Source organism: Nomascus leucogenys, chromosome 7b (assembly GCF_006542625.1).
Source record: "Nomascus leucogenys isolate Asia chromosome 7b, Asia_NLE_v1, whole genome shotgun sequence".
Taxonomy (NCBI): Eukaryota; Metazoa; Chordata; class Mammalia; order Primates; family Hylobatidae; genus Nomascus; species Nomascus leucogenys.
The window spans coordinates 56931862-56948536 of record NC_044387.1 but is presented as its reverse complement, the minus strand read 5'-3'; the positions used below and the strand labels follow the sequence as shown (position 1 = coordinate 56948536).

Genomic DNA, 16675 nt, shown 5'->3' with positions numbered 1-16675 from the left:
TTTTCCAAGATGGAGTCTCGCTCTGTCGCCCGGGCTGGAGTGCAGTGGCGCAATCTCGGCTCACTGCAACCTCCACCTTCCAGGTTCAAGTGATTCTCCTGCCTCAGCCTCCCGAGTAGTTAGGACTACAGACACCCACCACCACGCGCGGCTAATTTTTGTATATTTAGTAGAGACGGGGTTTCACCATGTTAGCCAGATGGTCTCGATCTCCTGACCTTGTGATCCGCCCGCCTCGGCCTCCTAAAGTGCTGAGATTACAAGTGTGAGCCACCGCGCCTGGCCAGTCCTCTCTTAATGAGGGCAGATTTTAAACTTTTGGAAGAACTACTGCTTTATAAGACTCTCTCTTTAGCCTTCCCTTGAAACTATTGAGTACTTTTAATTTAGCTAGAAGAAAATAGGATCCATTTTCTAGGAGGTTTTAAGTTAGGTAGTTACTTGTATCCATTCTTCACCATTACATCTTCGCAATTTCATCTGACACCAATTTTCATCACTCAAGTATAGTTCTGTTTTGAAGCCTTTTTTCCATTACAGAACCAAAGGGGCTGACTTTCCAGAGGTAGAATATTTTTGCAATACAAAGGTGTTTGTGGTCAACTCTGAGGCCAACTCTGCAACCACTCCTGGGCAAGTTCTCTTAGAATTGGGGGGTAGCCTGGACTGATGTACCTGTAAGAAGAATAAATGTTGTGTGATCTCCTGAACCAGCTCCTCTTCGGCATTCTCAGGATAAAATTTGGCCAGGAAGTGAAAGGTGACTGGTTCTTCCTTTGAAACATCATGATCCAGTACCTGCAGAATTGCAGAGCAAAAGACAAACACACTATATTGGCACTTCTTCTTCCTGTGCTACCCTCAAAGAAGCCTTTGCAAGGCGTGCATTACATTTTTTTCCCACTAAATTTATCACATTTCCTGAAAGTTGTGATTCCACAGTTTGAAGCATTCACAAAGTCACCTCTACAAGAGGTAATACTCACTTCCCATGGTGTTTCTGAAACAAATTAAGCAATAGCCCCAAGAAGTGAGTAGAGCTAGGATTAAGGCATAAATGTTCTCAGGGCCACAGAATAGTTAAAAACTAGAAATTTATCACTCAGCAGTCTTGGGCACTGTCCTTTATGGTAGGTGGAAGGTTTTTTAATTATCTGAAGTAGTGGAATCTTCCTTTATTCTTTTTTCTTGATGCCTACTGCCAATATTTAGGTCCATGTTAGAATACGGCTTAGAGGGCCGGGCACGGTGGCTCACACCTATAATCCCAGCACGCTGGGAGGCTGCAGCAGGTGGATCACCTGAGGTCAGGAGTTCAAGACCAGCCTGGCCAACATGGTGAAACCCCATCTCTACTAAAAATACAAAAAATTAGCCAGTTGTGGTGGTGGACACCTGTAATTCCAGCTACTCGGGAGGCTGAGGCAGGAGAATCTCTTGAACCCGGGAGGTGGAGGTTGCAGTGAGCCGAGATTGCGTCATTGCACTCCAGCCTGGGCAACAAGAGCAAAACTGTCTTAACAAAAAAAAATAAATAAATAAAAAAGAATACAGCTTAGAGATGATGAACTAGATCATTATGAAGTCATCTAAACATTAACTGAGCAACAGAAGAAAATGTACCCATCATGGCAACCCTTTGTTTCAAGTAACCTCCCGAGATGCCCCACAAAATACTTGAAGCACAGTCTGTAAACCACTGCCTTTAATCTTCTAGCATTTCCATTCACCCCTGTAAAGCTTGAACCATCTGCTCTCCAGAGTGAATTTCAAGACATAGACATGCCATGTGACAGGCTACAAGGCTCCATTAACATGTGTCATGATGTATTTCCCTTGAGCAGCAAGTTCCATGGCTCCTGATGCCCCCAGTCTAATATCCACTTGGCCTACACTCAGCTATCATTAAAATTCACTTTGCTAAGAATCATGAAAAATATACAAAAAGTTTTGCTGTCTTTGACACATAACTCTCCATGCTCCTGCCCAAATCCTAGATGGCAATGCCAAGGAGATTCAAAATCTGGTCTACGACACCCTCACTGACAGTGGCCCCCAGTGGCACTTAGATGCTCATGATCATTGGGAATTACCATTGAACTTACAACCAGCAGGGATTCCAATGTGATGATTTAGATTACTGTGTACGTATGTGAACACAATTTGAACACTTAAGCTTTGAGTCAAACTGGTAAAAAAAAAAAAAAATAGGAAGCTTTCATTATTTATCATGCTCGGGTAGGCAACTGGAGGGGGCATCATTTGGGGTAAGAATTAGACATTGACTTACTTTGAAGTTCAGGTGTCTTTTAGGAGTTACTGACAAAAGCATACAGTCCTGCTCCCCACCTGCCTTTCATGGCCAGGTAGGCAGGTCAGTAAGCAAGTGTATCTTTGTGTGAACATACGAACCCATGCAGAGGGCAGTTCCCTTAGGCAATATTCATTTCCAAGCCACATTAAAATTGCCAGGAGCCCAGCTTTCTTGGCCATGCATCAGAAGCCCCAGAGAATCCTGAGGACAAAATGGACATTCTTTCACCCTGGGGACCAGGCACTCTCTATTCCTTAGATCATATTAACAATTAATTCACGTCAGACTATGGTGTTTCTCAAAAAGACTTTAAAAAATTCCCTAAAGAACACAAGCCCCGATACTCTCTAAAAGACACAAATTGGTTATTTTTAAGTATAAGAAGATAACAGTAATTTTTATTCATAAAGTTTTTATTCATAAACTGAAAGGCATAAAGCCAGAAGCAATCAGGCTGGTAACAATGGGTAAAGAAGCCAGGGTCAGCAGCAGTCTAATCCTGGTAACTTCTGCTTGCCCAGGAGAGCCTGTGAGGAGTAGGAAACCGGTAGCATCTCCAGGTCCTGCTTTCTGCATGACTTAATTCAGGAATGTGCCCCCTTCTCTGCTATACAGCTAAAGCGCCCCAGTGATGAGCTAGGCGCCTGCTCAGGGAAAAACTGGAAAGCACACATCAGCCCCACCAGTTTCATTGAGTTCTAGCCCAACCTTCTTGTCCATTTTGAGCCAGGCCACTGTGTCCTTGATTGTGTACTGCAGTCCAAAGAACCAGGTTTCTCGAAGCCCCAGAGTCCGGCACACCAAATCAAAGAGGTCCTTCCCTTTCCACTTCATCTGCAATAACAAACCAATGGGGAAGGACACTGTGAGTAAAAATCATTAATAAAACCTTTTCTCTGCACTCTCCACTCTCAGATTCCAAAACGTGGGGATGACACTAAGAGAGCTGATGAGGACTGAATTCCTAAATAATTTTAAAGCTTCCTTTACAAACCCATGAGTGGGAAAATACCAATTAGAGCTTAATGGCTTAATCACTGCAAAGCATACATAATACATCCCTTGGACAGTTTCTTACGGATTTTAACATCCCCAAAGCTGCTAATTTAGGAAAGCTGGTAAATAAGTATCCTCATTTAGGAGAGTCTAGCCTCTTGAGTTAACTCAGGGAGATGGCTAGCTTCTAGGGACATTCATTCCCTTGAAATTTTGTTGTTGATTTTTTTTTAAATCATTACTTTGCCCTTTGATAAAAGGCTAGTATTCCTTTAAATAAGACTGGTTTTACTACAAGTTTTTTTTAATATAAAGAAATTATAATCAAAGTCATAAATCACGGAGAAAAAGAACCATGAGAGACCAGACAGTCCAATCACAGGTCTCTCCTGTCAAGGATGCCTAACTGAGGCCAAAGGGGAAGCTACTCACCCAGTCATCCAGAGCAAATTCAAACTCCTGGTATCTAAACCCAGGTGATGAATAGATACCAATATACTGTAGTGTGTTTATCCTATAGCCTCACTTTCAAAAGAACCTGAAGCAATGGCTACTAAACTCTTTTCTCAGCTATTCTATCTGCTATGTGGAAAAGCAAGTTCAATGTCTTAAGGGAAGAGAATGGCCGGCAACTTAGTAAATGTTGCCACCTAGTGGCTTTCAAGTTAAACCACCCAGGATGTTCCCATATAACCCCTTAGTTGCTGCTTGCCCCCTCCTTGCCCCAACCACCTCTAAATATCAGATGGACATTCAAATACAAACTCGAGTGCATTAGGATCATACGAGATGCATCACAGAAATGGTGGTCATGAAAGAGTAATCTTTCAACAGACATGGGAAAAATGAGACCACTCAATTGCAGAAGCATCCATCCCTTCCTGCCTTCATTAGGAATCTCCACTCAAAGTCTTACCACACTGAAGATGTCTAATGAAAAGGAATGAAAAAAATTCTTAGGCAGCCGGACGTGGTGGTTCACACCTGTAATCCCAGCACTTTGGGAGGCTGAGGCAGGCGGATCACGAGGTCAGGAGATCGAGACCATCCTGGCCAACATGGTGAAACTCTATCTCTAGTAAAATACTAAAAAATTAGCCAGGCATGGTAGCACATGCCTGTAGTCCCAGCTACTCGGGAGGCTGAGGCAGGGGAATCGCTCGAAACCAGGAGGTGGAGGTTGCAGTGAGCTGAGATCGTGCCACTACACTCCAGTCTGGCAATAAAGCAAGACTCCATCTCAAAAAAAAAAAAAAAAAAAAAAAAAAAAAAAAAAAAAAAAAAAAAATTCTTAGGGTTTAGAGACTTGCTATAAAATCAAGAAGGGAAAAATAAGTTAGACCTCTGATACCTGATTGGTTTTTGCTAAAACCTGATTCTACAGGGGAGTTTTCAAGTAGGCTTTTTATTTTTAACACATATGAATGAACAGTGGCTTCTCTACAAGGTACTCAACAGGAAAGCCCATCTCTTCTCTGTGTTTGCAGTCAAAGTCAAGCAAAGCAGCAACCTAGATGGAAGAATATCAGGACCACAGCAGACAAGTAGCTGAGATGCATACTGGCTTTTATCTTTTAGCAAGGCCATTTCTCCTATCTGTCCTTCAACTTCTGCCCTGTCTCCTCTCTAACTATAGTGGGGCCACCGGAACACTATAAAGATTGAGGTCTTTAGGGATTATTTTGAGAAGAATAAAAGAAAATGATGAGTTTTATTTTTAACAGATGATCTCCTTCCTCGTTTTTAAGGCGGAGTAATGGGGACATCCATTTCCCAGTCTGACAATAGGACAAAAGGCTTTTTAATTCACCAAAAGTTTTAATTCCTACAGGCAGACTTCACTGAAGAAATGTTATTTTGGAAAATTAGAAGCTTCAGGATGCTGATTATCCTCTTGTCTCTATTTTAAGGCAGCTCTAGTATATAAATTATAAATGACTACCTTGCTACAAGATAATGTAACATTAAAGAACAGGCATTAACTTGGAAAAGTTAAACACCCAAGGGTTGAGAAGATCAAGGTAATGATTCCCAATCTGCCATAACTCATGGTCATGGCCGGGCCAGGCTTTGGCAAGAAGGGGCTGTCTGTAAGTGGGGTGTGCAGTGCAGAGAAACAAAAGCTGCCAAGGGAATGATGAGTGAATTTCCTGACTTGGGAGTTTAAATTCTCTGGCATAAAATTGTATTAATGCAGTTTTCCTGTATTCCCTTCTACTTTGTTTTTAAAATGCAAAACTGCCTTTGTTGAATGCAAAAAGACAATGTATTTGTCCCCTTGGCACTTGCAATACAGTGAGGAGAAGTGCATCAACTCTGACACAAATTCAGAATGCCCTACTTAGATTTTTAACTTTGACACAAAGGATCGTAGACTGTCAAGAGCTGGAAATGAGCATGAGTAATTACCTGATGTAGACTCATCCCCTTTTTGTGCAAATAAGGAAACTGAGTCACAGGATTCTTTGCCAGCTGCCAAAGCATACATTGGCCTTTTTCATGGTGATCTAACATAGGCAAACTGCAGACCCTAGAGTGCCTCTTTTCCTGTTCTGTGGGGTCCCTTTGTTCTTGCTGTCCAGCACTCCCCAGACACCTTTTCTAGTAAGTAACCAGTGTTTGAAACAAAATCCATTCTCAGAAGAGTCAGATATTGCTCATTTACAGCTCAATGTGAATTAAGCCTCTGTTACCTTCCACTTATTCTTTCAACAAGGATTACAGAGCACACCCTACATGCCAACCAATGTTAGACACTGATGCTACAAAATGGTGGAAGCAGTGTTCTGCAGGAGAAACAGGCAAGACCTAGGTCAGAGAAGGCTTTAAAGAGCAAGTGAGAGTTAGATGCAGGAGAGAAGGAAATAAGTCTTTTTTAAAAGTCATGCTTTCTACAGGAAACTGCAAGTCATCTTGTAAAGCTGAAACAGACAGGAGGTGGCATGGCGGGAATGGGGCTCCATTTGGGACCAGGTGGCTCAACTTCAGCGAAAAGCCGCGAAGTCTTTGAAGACCCTTGAGCAGAGGAGTCATAGGCTCCAATCTGCATTCTGGATGGGCTCTGACAACAGGGTGGAGTATGAGTTGAAGAAAAGAAGCCCTGGATCAAGAAGGCCAGAAAGTAGGCCAATCCCTGACATAAGGAAGGCAGTGGAAGGGAGAGAAGGCAGCCTGAGAAACGGAAAAGAGGCAGAGTCACAGAACAGGTGCCTGAACAGGACCAGAGGAGACAGAATTAAGAGGGACACCTGTGTGTCTGGCTTGAGTACCAGGTGGTTCCACTAAAGGAGAGACGGAATCAAAGAGAAGCAGCAAATCTGGCAGGGATAGACCAGCAATTAAGTTTTAGACAAGATGAGTGAAGGTGCCTAAGGAAACCAAGTAAAGACGTTCAAACATATTTGATTTAAAGCCCTAATTCCACTTATAAAATAAAATGTTGTCTTTAAGCAATTAAGAAGTCTTTCTGTTTGGTTAAATCTAACCTCAACATGTTGTTACCTACATCAGGTTCCACTTTCCAACAAGCCCTTCCCCAAATGCATGAGGTTTGCTCAGTCTTCCTAATTTGGGCTTCTACTTCTTTAAAAACAAGCGCCACTGGTCACAGTTGCTCTGGGTGGTTCTCAGGACGCCCTGGGAAAAGAGGTCTTAGGGTGTGGACGGGACTTCCAGGTGTCGGCCAACTTGCCAGAATATGACCAAGCTCATCTTCAGTGTCATCACTCATCCACTACACCATGCTGATGCTGTGAAGTGACTCACTGTCCCCTGAACATCTCCCGAGACCGTAGGTGCCTCAGCACAAGAGCAGTATTAGTCCTCTTTCTGCTCCCCACAGTGCCCAGGCAAGTGTGTACATACAAGACATGGCAAACAATGGCTGTCCGCAGGACGGACTTGACTACTTCAAAAACCCAAAACTCAAAGACTTAAAGCCAGTTAACTCCTGCTCACCCACTTATTCCACAAATAGTGAACACACACATTGTGTCCAAGCACCGCCCAAGGTGCAGCGGACAAATGGGGAGTAAGAAACAAGTCTCTACACTCAGAGGACTAGGATATGAACTAGCTGGGAACAGATAATCACCTCCTTCACCACACACATAAAAACCCCAGGAGTGGGCTTTCAGCACTATAACACTTGTGAGTGCCACAACAGGGACACCCAGGGGCTGTGGGAACCTCCTATCCTGGGAGGGTAGGGATAAGAAAAGAGGAATCAAGTGAAGACAGGGCTTGGGGAAGGAGGAGCAAGCAGGTAAGTATGTTCCAGGCAGAGGGAACAGCATATGCACAAGTCTAGAGGCAAAAAAGAGGTCAGTCGTCCTTACAGGAAATGGGAGTAAGATAGTTCAGTCTGGCTGGAGGATAATGCTATGTTTCCAAAAGGACCGAAACTACCATCTAAAATCAAGAACAAAAAATAATAAAATAAAATAAAAATAAATACATAAAATCAATTCTTTGTCAACTAACTCTACCTCTCTCATCTGAACCAAAAAACACAGAAAGTTATCTGGTGACCATTTTCTCCATTCTCCCAAGTATGGAACACACTAATACCATTCTAGAAACAAGAGAGAAGTTAAATTGTTACCTAAGATGGATGCCTCAGGACATGAGGGCTTAATCTTTCCAGGAACTAGTCTAAAAGGAATATAGATTAAGTGATGGTTATCTACCATTGGTATGAATCTCTGCACTGTCACTGTGTGACCTTGGGCAAGTGACTGAACTTCCTTGTGCTTTGCAAAGGGGATAATAAACAGAACTCGTCTTAGCAGATTGATCTAAAGATTAAGGGCATTGATACATTTAAAAACCCTAAGAGAGTGCTTGGCCCATAGCAAATAAATACTCAGTAAGGGGTAGTTATTGTTAATTTTAACTCTGCCTCCTCTCCTTAGATTCTCAAGTGGCACTGTTTAAAGCCTCCCAGCCCTGCTTCACACCAAGGATGATGGATGACAGATCACAAAGGGCACATCAATTCTCACTGAGCTAACCATACTATCACTCATTTGACAAACCTTTATTGAGCATCCACTACGTCCTGGTCATTGTGCTCAAAACAGGAGATAAATGATGAATTGAGGACAAGACACTGTCCCTGTTCATGTCTGACAGGGAAGACAGGTAAATGGATCACAAAAATGAAACGTGGTAAGTGCTAACAGAACAGGGTACAGTGGCAACACAACTCGGGCCTGGGTCTCCGGGAGTAAGGTCTTTCCTGAGGAGATGCTGTTTGAGCTGGACCTTGAAAGCCGGGGGGTAGTTGAGCTGTGGTGAAGGGGCTGACAATAGGAAGGTCAGCCAGCCAGAGGGAACAGCAGTTCTGCTGCTTGGGTCCAAGCTGTTGCAAAGTGAAGCAATGTTCTTTACACTTTTCTAGTATCTGACAAACGGCATAATTATCCTATCTGCAGTACTGAATGTTCAATGCAGTACTGAATATGCAGCTTCAGCCCAGTGCGTGTGACAATTCTGACTCTCCACGCTGATTAGGTACTGGGTTGTTCAGTCACTGATTCGAAGCAGTGATGCATCCTGCAACAATACCTGTGGGGCTCCAAGAACCTAGGACTAGCGGGATGAAAAAAACTCATGTTTATTTTCTGGTTAAAAGATGTTCTTTTTGGATACCTGATGGCACGTAAGGCTTTCAGGCCCTGCACTCGTGCCACTTGAGGGCCTTTTTGTTAGGGTTTATCATTTTTCCTCAACAGGTTGCCAGAAGAACAGCTCCTGGTTCTGATTAAATGTTCATTTAACCGCATCGCTTTCCACGCAGCCAAAGTGTTCAAACTGCTCTGGATCCACCACAGTTCCCTGCCTCATCTCAGCCTAGTGAAGAAGAGGGAGGCTAAGAGGCAGATGCTCATTTTGCAGAAGGAAAGAGAGGTGGAGGGCGTGAGAAAGGTGACTTGCGTTGGCCGGGCACGGTGGCTCAAGCCTGTAATCCCAGCACTTTGGGAGGCTGAGGCGGGCGGATCACAAGGTCAGGAGATCGAGACCATCCTGGCTAACACGGTGAAACCCCATCTCTACTAAAAATACAAAAAATTAGCCAGGCGTGTTGGCGGGTGCCTGTAGTCCCAGCTACTTGGGAGGCTGAGGCAGGAGAATGGTGTGAACCTGGGAGGTGGAGCTTGCAGTGAGCCGAGATCGCGCCACTGCACTCCAGCCTGAGGGACAGAGCAAGACTCTGTCTCAAAAAAAAAAAAAAAAAAAAAAAAGAGAAAGGTGACTTGCGGGAAGAAGACAGACAGAAAGGAGCACAAATGTGGACTCCAATGCTCCAATGCCTGGAAGCTCCCTTCCACAGACCTCCTCCTCAAGGTGCCCTTCAGGCATAGAGACTAATAGAAGGAGTCTGGAAGTCGGATGCTTCTCGCCTTTGTGTCTGTGCTCACCCATTACTTTAACAGGCTGCAGTGCTATTTCATAGATAAATACTTGTGCCTATATCATAGACAGATGTGTATGAACTTTATAAACAGGACTAAGTGCTATCAGCTTGCTATTTTTTTTGTAGGAGCTGAATTTATGAGCTTTACCCAGAGTGAAGCGCTTGTAATTTATCAACCTAGAATGTTTTAAGTAAATAGCACTAAGCACTTACATTCCACAGCAGGAACATAGCTGGAATGCAGTACTTTTCTGTTACAGGAAGCAACCAGCACCAATAACCTGCAGGACTGATTGAGGTCTATTAACCAGGGAAGCATTAGGAATAACATCTACTGAGCAGCTATCTTGCTACTGGCCAGGTTGAGACTCAACCTTAAAACCGCTATTTGTTTTTTGCTTTGACAGCTGCATTTCTCCCACTGCTTTCTTTGGGACATATAGTCATCAGCAATCAAATCCTGGTACCTACAACAGTGCGGGGTGAGTAAGAAACCAGACCCATGACAGGAAAAGGCCACAGTTTGAAAAGGACAACTTTCTTGAAGAAAGTGAACTGAATTTGGCTACTATATATGAAATGCCTAAGTATTAGAACCTATGGAGAAATGTTGGCTTTAAAGACTAAAATGTGGAAAAAACTAAGAGAGAAGCAATATTCCATTTCATAGAGGTCTGGTGGGCTAAATTATCAGCCACACGAAGAATGCCGTTTGACTAGCTGTCTCCTCCGCAGAAAATGAAAGGGAATCAACAAACTCAGCATTCACTTATCAGTTTCTTCTAATTAGCTCACAAGCTGCCCTAGCATTTGCCATAAAAATTGTCAAAAGGTTAGCTCCCATACAGATAGAGTAACAAAAGGAACGGCGCCTCCCCAGGCTCAGGACATGTGCCACGTGTCTGCTGTTATTTCAGAAATGGAAAACAAAGGATGATGTGATCTCCCCTCTCAATGTTTATCCATAACTGACTTCTGCAGTCATAGCTGGCCTAAGAGAACAGGTTTATAGGAGACTTGAGAATTCAAGATGCTAATATACCAGATCCGAACCTAACCTGAATACAACTTTTGTCTGTTTTGAAAAAGGGGCCAAATACCTCAATTTACAAGAAAAACACAATGGAAAGTTATAAAAGTAATTTTACTGTGCAGTAAGTGAATAATAAATTCCATTAAAATCTATTTTGATTAAGCAAAGAAGATAAAAAAGTGCAGTAATATATGTCTAACACTGATACTCTCAATTCAGGGTATGGTATCACCACACAACAAAAGCTGTTCTTGTGTCTCATGATTAAACCGCAAAACCATCATGCCATTTCCTTTCAAAATTAAAGGATACACCACACCTCAGCCATTATTCTCAACATGAGGGAAAAAGAGATCCTCCAAATAGAAATAGATCACAGGTCAACATCTGTGAAAAGTGCGGGAAAAAAAAATAGATCATAGCAAAAAGATGGGGAGGGGAGAGAGAGAGAGAGAGAGAGAGAGAGAGACTTTTTTCCTCTGCTGTACCAATCCTGAACCCTACATCCTTCATTTAAATCTGGGCAAGATCTCACAAACTTGGAGGCCAGGCGCAGTGGCTCATGCCTGTAATTCCAGCACTTTGGGAGGCCGAGGAAGGCGGATCACCTGAGGTCAGGAGTTCGAGACCAGACTGGCCAACATGGTGAAACCCCGTCTCTACTAAAAATACAAAAATTAGTTGGGCGTGGTGGCGCGTACCTGTAGTCTCAGCTACTTGGGAAGCTGAGGCAGGAGAATCGCTTGAACTTGGGAGGCAGAGGTTGCAGTGAGCCAAAATCAAGCCCCTGCACTCCAGCTAGGGTGACAGAGCAAGACTATCTCAAAAAAAAAAAAAAAAAAAAGATATCACAAACTTGAAACCTCCTCTTTGCAAAAAATCCCAACTCTAATCTCTTGCCCTGTCAGTTTCTGCCATAATCAACTACAGCAAGTAATTTTCTTCTCCCAGTTCTCCAATCATCTCTGTTATTATGCCAAATATATTTAAATTATTGCCTTCAACTCTTCACCAAGTGCCTCCTCCCTCCTTCAACCAATTACCCTACCTTATTACAACCCAGCCTATGTCCTCCCACGTCAGCCAACTTATGTGCTTCCATTTATTTGTAACCAGACCTTTCTAAGATCTATCCCTTTGTCTCCCTGCTGTCCACGTCCCCCAATACCACATTCCTGAATCAGTATGGGCTTTACATATATTGAAAAATGAGGTACTTGTCTTTCCCCAAGTTTTCTGTCTTTCCTCCAATTCTGCAGATCACAAACTCCTTGAAAGCAAGGGTATACACACACACACACACACACACACACACACACACACACACTCACAGATTAAGTCTCCCAGAACCCTGGCAAGTGCTGCACAATCTGTGGATACTCCATAAATGCTTGATGCTTGTGGCTGGCTGACGATGTTGATGATAATCATGATAACTAGATGAGGCTTCTGAGCAGAACAGTCTTCTAAGTAATGATTGCAGTGAAGCAAGAATTTATGACACTCGTTATTAAAAATGTAATTGCATAATTAGGCCTTAAGGTATATATTTTACCCCTTTGGTGACACATACTGATTTCCTCTCTCTAAAAATACCTTGGCAAGGAAATCTCAAAGAACCAAATAAGAAAATTTTCCACAGAACAAAGAACACTAGTAAGAAACAAATCACAGCACCTTGGGAAGCCACAAAATGGAGCTTTTAAACTCTGGTAAGTCTTTCAAAACCAAATGAATTAGTTTTTTAGGGGAAAAAAGGCCTTACGCTTGCAGTTTCTGGCATCTTTCCCGCTGAAGTGCAGAGCAGTTATGGGAGCAGCAGGAAGCCAGCAGGGAGGTCTGTATCCTAGATTCTCTGCCTCAACCACACACAAGCCTATGACTTGGGTGTGCCACGCAGCTCAACCGGGCCTCAGTTTCTTCATTTGTAAATCTCTTATGAGCCATGCAATCACCATATTTTACTATGCTGTAAACAAGATTCGCTTCAAAGTTGACTGACAGATGACAAAGCAAAAAGAAACAATACAACCATGGTGCTATGAAAACAATACAGTCCCCACAAAAGCAAACATGACAATCTCTATCTTTGGAATTTAGCTCACAACATGAGAGCAATCATAGCTCCGTCAAACAGCTATAAAACACACAAACCCGCTGTGCTGGGTAAGTCACTTAACCTCTTTGGGTCTTGGCTTCCATAATCATCAAGTGGTCTTTCAGGATTAACACCACTGTCTGAGTCTATGAGCTTGACATGACTTTGTATAAACCATGTAGCACTTTTTCATTGCTACAATAATTTTCTTTTAGTCCTTTAACATCTCATTCTGTATCTTAAAATCATTTTCAGGGATGTAAATGACTTCACCTTTAGTTTATGTGTGGTTTCACATTCTTTTCCCTCATTCAGGGTCTGCTATTATGTTCCTTACTCCTAAAAATCGTGAGTTGACTGTATAATGATGAACTCTCTGATGTAGTAAAATTGGGAATGATAATGCTGCTGAAAAATAGAAGTTTTTATCACCTCGCATGTTATTGATATTCAGTGATTGGCAATGATTACAAATGTGTGATATACTGAGAATAATTTTGCAGAGCACTACAAATAGGAAACAATAGTAAATTCAGCACAGATAAGGCACAAGGTTAAATTTCAAATGCCTAAACATCAGGTACAACTAGCAGACTACGAAACACAACCCCTGACTAAGTATCAACCAACTGATTACTCCTGCCCTGGACAATGTAAAAATTGTGGTTAGTATGTAACAATGCATTCCTTCAAAAAAGCTCCCAGCACAACAGAGCTAGAGCATGATCCATTCACGTGAACTAGCTTCTACTGAACCCAGACGTTTGCCTGGAAAGAAATTTTGAATATTCTCTGTTTCTAGCTTGACCTTTTGATTAAGTTTCATGGTCATCAATGATAATAAAACTGACTTTAATAACATTAGACGGTATAGGCATGAGTGGGTAGGACTGGTAAAAATATCTGTAGATGGGGCCGGGCGTGGTGGCTCATGCATGTAATCCCAGCACTTTGGGAGGCTGAAGCGGGTGGATCACAAGATCAAGAGATCGAGACCATCCTGGCCAACATGGTGAAACCCTGTCTCTACTAAAAATACAAAAATTAGCTGGGCGTGGTGGCAAGCACCTGTAGTCCTAGTTACTCAGGAGGCTGAGGCAAGAGAATCGCTTGAACCCAGGAGGCAGAGGTTGCCATGAGCTGAGATGGCACCACTGTACTCCAGCCTGGTGACAGAGTGAGACTCCAACTCAAAAAAAAAAAAAAAAAAAAAAATGTCTGCAGATGGATGAGAACTACTGTGGGCTGAAGACTAACATATTTATGAGACTGATTTAATCTCAAAATCAATATGATTAAGAAAGTTGGGAGATGCACTGTTGGTGAATTTAAAACCACAGATCAGTCGAGATACATTTAGTAATTACTCCAGGCTTCAGTTTTAAGTTTTATCTGTATGTCAAACTATCAAAACTATTGAAACAAGAAGACTAAAACAGGCAAGGTGGAGGGAAAAGCTATAAGCAACATAAATCACTAAGAGAAAGTTTATATGAATTTTTCAAAGCTCGGTCCAAATTTGGCAAAGAAGCAAAAAAGAGAACAGTGGCAAAAGAGTTGGAAGAGAAAAGGCTGTGTCTTCAGAAATGATGCAGTCTGGCACCACCTAGTGGTGCCACAGAGATTCCTGCACTAGGACAAGCACCTTGTGTCAACATGAGTGACTGAAGATTTCATTAAAATGTTTTCCCTGAAGTCAGCACTACATTGGTAATAAATTTTAACATGCTAAAAATGTCCTAAAACATGTGGATTTAGAATCTAAATTAAACAAAGCACAGACAGGAGGACAGAACACATCATCCTGTAACAAGAATTGAGAAGCCTCATCACCAGCTGGCTAGGAAGATTAGCAGCTCTGAGAAAACTCAATTCTGGGTTTTTAAAACCTCAAACGCTTTAGTTTATGAAATTAAAAATAAACAAGGAGCAAAAATGTTCTTGGACAGGAATGCAAAACTAGCATGAATAACTGGAGAAGTCATCAAAAACAAAGAAAAAAGAAAAATTTCAATATGACACACTAGGGACAAAAGAATGCAGAATAATTAACTATGGCAGAAATCCGAAAAGAATCCTGCTATCACCATGGACATCAAGCTAAATAGAGATGTATTACTTAGCATGTTACAAAAAAGAAGATCCGGCTGGGTGCAATGGCTCGCGCATGTAATCCCAACACTTTGGGAGGCCGAGGTGGGCAGATCACGAGGTCAAGAGATCGAGACCATCCTGGCCAACATGGTGAAACCCCGTCTCTACTAAAAATACAAAAATTAGCTGGGCGTGGTGGTGCACGCCTGTAGTCCCAGCTACTCGGAAGGCTGAGGCAGGAGAATCGCTTAAACCCGGGAGGCGGAGGCTGCAGTGAGCCAAGATGTCGCCACTGCACTCCAGCCTGGCGACAGAGCAAGGAAAGAAAGAGAGAGAGAGAGAAAGAAAGGAAGAAAGAGAAAGAAAGAGGAGAGAAAGAAGAGAGAGAAAGAGAAAGAAAGAAAGAAAGAAAGAAAGAAAGAAAGAAAGAAAGAAGAAAGAAAAAAGAAAGGGAAAGAAAGAGGATCCTTCAACAAGAACATGGCATAAGGTGAGTTCATTTTATTTGGACTAATTATAGTTTAGAGGGTCTACAATTACAAAGGCATGGATAATCTGAATAAGGTTCAAAGAAAATGAAGGCAATGATTAAAGGAGAAAATTCACAGTGCTTCTGGCATGAGACACTTCCTGTTCCTACACTCCCAGCCCATGACAACATAGATAGGTAATATTTATCAAATGCTCACTACGGGTCAGGCCCTGAACCAGGTGCCTGTAAAGGTCCACCTCATTCATGTCTCAAAACAACCCTGGCCAGGCACGTTGGCTCACGCCTGTAATCCCAGTACTTAGGGAGGACAAGGCAGGAGAATCACTTGAGGTTAGGAGTCCCAGGCCAGCCTAGCCAACATGGCAAAACCCCATCTCTACTAAAAATACAAAAATTAGTTAGGCATGGTGGTGCACTCCTATAATCCCAGCTACTCAGGAGGCTGAGGCACGAGAATCACTTGAACCTGGGAGGCAAAGGTTGCAGTGAGCTGAGATGGTGCCACTGCACTCAAGCCTGGGCAACAGAGGGAGACTCCGTCTCAAAACAAACAAACAAAACAAAAAAACCCTATAAAAAAGATACTATTATTCTCATTTTATAGATGCAGCAACTGAGGTTTAAAGAGTTAAGTTCAAGGTCACTTGGGAAGCAGGTAGCAGTGGCAGGGCTTTTCGCAGGCCAATTTACCCCTTCCATCAGGGCTGTAGCTCTTATTCTTTAAGCAATATTCTTCTTGTCCTCTAGCAGATTTCCTCATGCCTATACACTCAAGTCTTGAGATGACTTCCTACCAAAGCAGGAAATATGAAAGGGAGAGGAGCACAGTGAGACTCTTCTGCCCAGATCACCTAAAATAAGACGCTAAAGCTGAGGGCCTTTGAAAGTGAGTTCTTCCCCTCATCTTTCAGAATAACTGAGGCCTGGGGGAAATAAGTGATGTGCCCAAGGTCACACGGTGGAGCTCTGCCTAGAAGACTGGTGTTCAGACATCGGTTTAGGGATCTCGATGGTTTTACACAAGTAAAACCATGCAGGAACCAGACAAGAAAAAGTGCACTGACTTCCTGAGCTCAACTCTGGCCAGCTTGACCCAAATTCCCTTCTGCCTGACTGACTTCGGAGACTGAGGACCGGTTTTGGACCTCAGAACCTCCTGAATCTTGAGCCTAGTAGGTCTTCTGCTCATTTTTGGTCACAGAACACCCTAATCCCTAGATTCACTAGAC

At 42.7% G+C, this 16675-nt stretch overlaps 1 protein-coding gene across 3 annotated transcripts in view; it reads right to left on the bottom strand.

Annotated features, from left to right (window-relative positions):
* NF2 (neurofibromin 2) overlaps positions 1-16675 on the bottom strand; it is a 91187-nt gene that overhangs the window by 53689 nt on the left and 20823 nt on the right. For all 3 annotated transcript variants that reach the window (XM_012507938.2, XM_030816067.1, XM_003258051.4), the window contains exons 2-3: positions 3023-3148; positions 676-798 (exon numbers count right to left, since the gene is read on the bottom strand). In XM_012507938.2, coding sequence (XP_012363392.1) covers positions 676-798; positions 3023-3148 — 249 coding nt within the window. The remainder of the gene's footprint in view (positions 1-675; positions 799-3022; positions 3149-16675) is intronic.